The sequence below is a fragment of the Myxocyprinus asiaticus genome, chromosome 47 (assembly GCF_019703515.2).
Source record: "Myxocyprinus asiaticus isolate MX2 ecotype Aquarium Trade chromosome 47, UBuf_Myxa_2, whole genome shotgun sequence".
NCBI classification, from domain to species: domain Eukaryota; kingdom Metazoa; phylum Chordata; class Actinopteri; order Cypriniformes; family Catostomidae; genus Myxocyprinus; species Myxocyprinus asiaticus.
In genome coordinates this window covers 21320575-21324991 of record NC_059390.1, presented here as the reverse complement: position 1 = coordinate 21324991, position 4417 = coordinate 21320575, and the positions used below count along the sequence as shown (strand labels likewise).

The 4417-nt window shown below is 36.4% G+C and overlaps 1 protein-coding gene across 1 annotated transcript; it reads right to left on the bottom strand.

The window, feature by feature from the left end:
* Positions 1-2127: 2127 nt before the first annotated feature.
* Positions 2128-3111, bottom strand: LOC127436825 (uncharacterized). The gene is made up of 2 exons (XM_051691260.1): positions 3001-3111; positions 2128-2911 (listed from the first exon to the last, which is right to left on the bottom strand). The coding sequence occupies exons 1-2, from the start codon at positions 3073-3075 to the stop codon at positions 2252-2254; spliced, it is 735 nt and encodes a 244-aa protein (XP_051547220.1). The 5' UTR covers positions 3076-3111; the 3' UTR covers positions 2128-2251.
* Positions 3112-4417: the final 1306 nt, after the last annotated feature.

Below are 4417 nucleotides of genomic sequence, written 5' to 3'. Positions count from 1 at the left end.
TCAGACAGTAGTACAGTATATGAAGAATAGTACAGTATATAGAATAATGTATTCTATATACTGTACTATTTTTCATATACTGTACTGTATAGTATAGTATAGTATATGTTAGTATATTACACTCAAAAAATAATTTCAATTTCATTACAGAATTCCATCAAATTGAATTGAGTAATCTTTAATAAAACATAAAAAAAAATAAAAAAAACAAATTGATTGTTTTATTTATTTAATTTTGTCAAACATTACACAATTCAATTTGATGTAATTTTGTTATGAAATTAAAATGCATATATGGTAAAAATAAGAATTTTTTTTTTATGTGTATAATTACACTATTTATATACTCTTCGATACCATACTACTGTATATACTATGTTTATATAGTACACTAATATATAATAATACACTAGTATATTATAGTACATTATAATTTTTTATATGCTATTTTATATGCTCTCCTATACTATACTATTCTGTACACTATTCTTTGTATACTTTATAGTATACTGTGTATATTGTATATACTGTGCATTCAGAAAGTATTCAGACCCCTTCATTTTTTCACATTTTGTAATGTTGCAGACTTATGCTAAATGCTTTAAATTGTTTTTTTTCTTTTCACATCAGTCTACATTCCATACCCCATAATGTCAAAGCAAAAAAACAGATTTTTGATAACTTTTCAATTTTATTATAAAGAAAAAACTGAATTATCACATTGACATAAGTATTCACATCTTTTCTATGAGCACTTAACCAGTCATTAATAATAAAAAAATAAAAAAAAATTTTTTTTTTCAAAATAAATTATTGTTGCACTTTTAATCTGTTTTGAATGCTATTCTGATGCTAGTGAAACTTTGTAGTATGGCACTTTTCATACCACTGTCTCTTTAAGATGATTCGCTTTTGTTTTCCTCTTTTGTAAGTCGCTTTGGATAAAAGCGTCTGCCAAATGAATAAATGTAAATGTAAATGTATTCAGACCCTTTGCTATGACACTTGAAATTTAGCTCACGTGCATCCCATTTCGCTGGATCATCTTTGAGATGCTTCCTCACACACACACACACACTCACAAACTCACACACACTCACTCACTCACAAACTCACACACACACACACACACACACACACACACACTGACACACACATACACACACACACACACACACACACACACACACTCACACACACACTCACACAGACACACACACAGACACACACAGACACACACTCTCACACCCACAATGACACACACACACACTCTCACACACACTCTCTCACACACACACACACACACACACACACACACTCACACTCACACACACACACACACACACACTCACACACACTCTCACAAACTCACACACACACTCACACACTCTCACAGACACACACAGAGACACACACACACACTCACACAGATACACACACTCACACACTTACACACACACACACACACACACACGCTCACTTACACATACTCACTCACACACACATGTTGGTACAGCTATCATTGAGGATTTTTATACTGTATGAACTATAGATTCTATCCCCTAACCCTAACCCTACCCCTAAACCTAACCCTCACAGAAACCTTTTGGAGCATTTAAACCTTTATGGAGCATTTTAACTTTTTTTCAGAATAATGTCTTAACCAGATAATTAATTTAATTGCTGATGTGAATATAAATTTGGTCAACTTTAAGAGACGGAAAGATGAGCTCCGATATCAAGCTCAGGTTTAGACTATAAATAAATACATGAGAATCATGTGTGAATCATGTTATACATTAACAAAGACATTTTAAGAAGTGGAAAGTGTATATGATGTTATATCTTAGTTACAGTTTGTCCTCGATTGTTAAACACATTTGTCCACTCTGACATCACATTTTCAAAACAGTTAACACACAGGCTAAAACTGAAGCTCACTGGCCAAAATGACTAATTTTGTTTGCAAAACGCTCTAACACTCTCGAAACATTAAAAACATGCAACAAAAGCAAATATTTCCATCAAACACCGCAACTTGTGGTCAAATTAATATATACTTTCAACCAATCATTACACAATGGACAACAAAATACAGCTATCAATATGAAATATATGATACTTTTCAAACTCAGAAATGCTGAATACTGTATAAAAAAAATAAAAAAATAAAAAAAGCAACCAAAGGAAACTTATGGGTGGAAATATCTAAAAAGCTAAATAAAGAGTTGAAATTCTCAGAACTTCACATTTAGTCCATTCGTTCCTGACGATTATGCCACAGGTTCTCATCAACATCGCATTGGATGTAATCCCTTGCAATGCACCAAGGGAAATACCTCCTTGCATGGCGTATCCATCCCTGGCAGTCCTCTGCACCTATTGCCAGGCAACCAGCATTCATTGCCTCCAGGAGGGACATCTGCTCATATGGCCGGTGATCATACACCTTCCATCTCCAAGCAGAGAAGAACTCCTCAATTGGGTTCAGAAAAGGAGAGTATGCAGGGAGGAATTGTATCATCATACGGGGCTGTGCTGCAAACCATTCATTCACAAGGCGAGAGTGGTGGAAGGCAACATTGTCCCAAATGATGACATACAGAGTCATGCCAGGCCTCAACAGCCCTCTCTCTTCTGGTGGAACCAGTCTTTCATTCAGTGCATCAAGAAATGTGATGAGGCGTTCTGTATTATATGGGGCGATAGTTGGTATGTGGCAAAAGACACCATCATTGGAGATGGCAGCACACATGGTGATATTGGCGCCCCTCTGACCTGGCACTGTAACAGTGGCCCTCTGCCCAATGATGTTCCTCCCGCGTCTCCTCACTTTACAGAAGTTGAAGCTGGCTTCATCCACATAAATGTATTTGTGATGTGCCCCTTCAGCTTCAAGCTCCATTATTCTCTGAGAAAAAAAGCAAATTCATAAAGCAAATTATTCCAGTTGCATGTAACTGTATGGTATAATGAGGCATTACAATAACAAATCCATACCTGCACATACTGGAATCTTGCCTCCTTCACGATATCAGAGTTTCTTTGGAATGGAACTCTGTAAAGCTGCTTCATTCTGACATGGTTTCGTTTAAGGACTCTATCAATAGTTGCCAAACTCACACTGTTGATATTTTTAAATGCTCCCTGATCTGAAATTACTGCTGCCTGGATTTCACACAGTCTGATCGCATTGTTTGCCATGACCATATCTACAATGGCAGCCTCCTGTTCAACACTAAAGATCTTTCCTCTGCCACCAGTGTGGTAGTGTGTGGATTCTATAAAGTAAAAATAAAAAGCTTGTCAAAACTGACATTATGACAGTCAAATAAATGGGATTGATGAAACATCTGCATTAATGTAGACACAATTTGTTCTGCCAACAAGGCAATACAGTAAAGCTGAAACACACAGTGGTATACAGTAACATTGTGACTTACCTGTTCTCATTCCAAAAAAGTCTGACAATAGATGCCACAGTGCTCTGACTCAGAATGGGCTGGACCCTTTGTCCAGCCTCTCTAAAGCACAAGCCATGATTGATGACATGGTCAGTAACTGTTGCCCGAATTTCATTTGAAACTTGAGCTCTATTTTCTCCTCTTGCTGCGGCTTCTCCACCACGCATGCAAACTCCTCTTCCTCGGGCCGCACTGCCATGGCCTCTTACTCTCCTTCCGTGCCTTTGGCCTCTTTGATCCATGCTTGCAAATAGCAACACAGAGGTGGCATCACTTATAGATGGATGAGGACTGATGGCTGATTGAAGAGTTGTGCAAACGAGTTTCACACAGGTGCATTAGAGATTCATAATTATGGAAGTACTTTCTATCAGCTGTGAATAGATGTTTTCCTTTTGTTCAACACAGATAATCCAACAGAGTTTGGGGTCTTTCAATGAGATCTGTGGTAACTGTTTTGACTAATTGTTTGAAAAATGTGTGAAACAAATGAAAAAGTGTTAAGGCATTTGCAAGAGAAGACTTCTGCTGTGCTAAGAAGGTGATGATGAAGATCAAGTGGATACCAGTTTCATTAAGCGTGTCTTAGCAAATGAGAAAAACTGTAAATAATAATAATAATAATAATAATAATAATACTTTTATATAGCACCTTACCAGAGCTCAAGAACACTTAACATTTTCAAATTTAGCACAGTTTAAAGAAGAAGAAGAAGACGGAGCATGTTTCAGTTTCTTTGTTTTACATAAGGAGGAATATTCCGAATAGATGAATACTCATGGAGCATTTAAACCTTTATGGAGCATTTTAACTTTTTCAGAATAAAGTCTTAAACAGATAATTAATTTAATTGCTGGTGTGAATATAAATGTGGTCAACTTTAAGAGATGAAAAGACGAGCTCCGACTTGAAATCATCACTTCAGGTCAGGAATTTAACATCGAGCTCAGGT

Coding starts and splice junctions, on each gene's coding strand:
- LOC127436825 (XM_051691260.1), bottom strand. CDS start 3,075: ATGAAGCAGCTTTACAGAGTTCCATTCCAAAGAAACTCTGATATCGTG. Junction 2,912..3,000: donor CAAGATTCCAGTATGTGCAG/GTATGGATTTGT, acceptor TTTTTTTCTCAG/AGAATAATGGAGCTTGAAGC.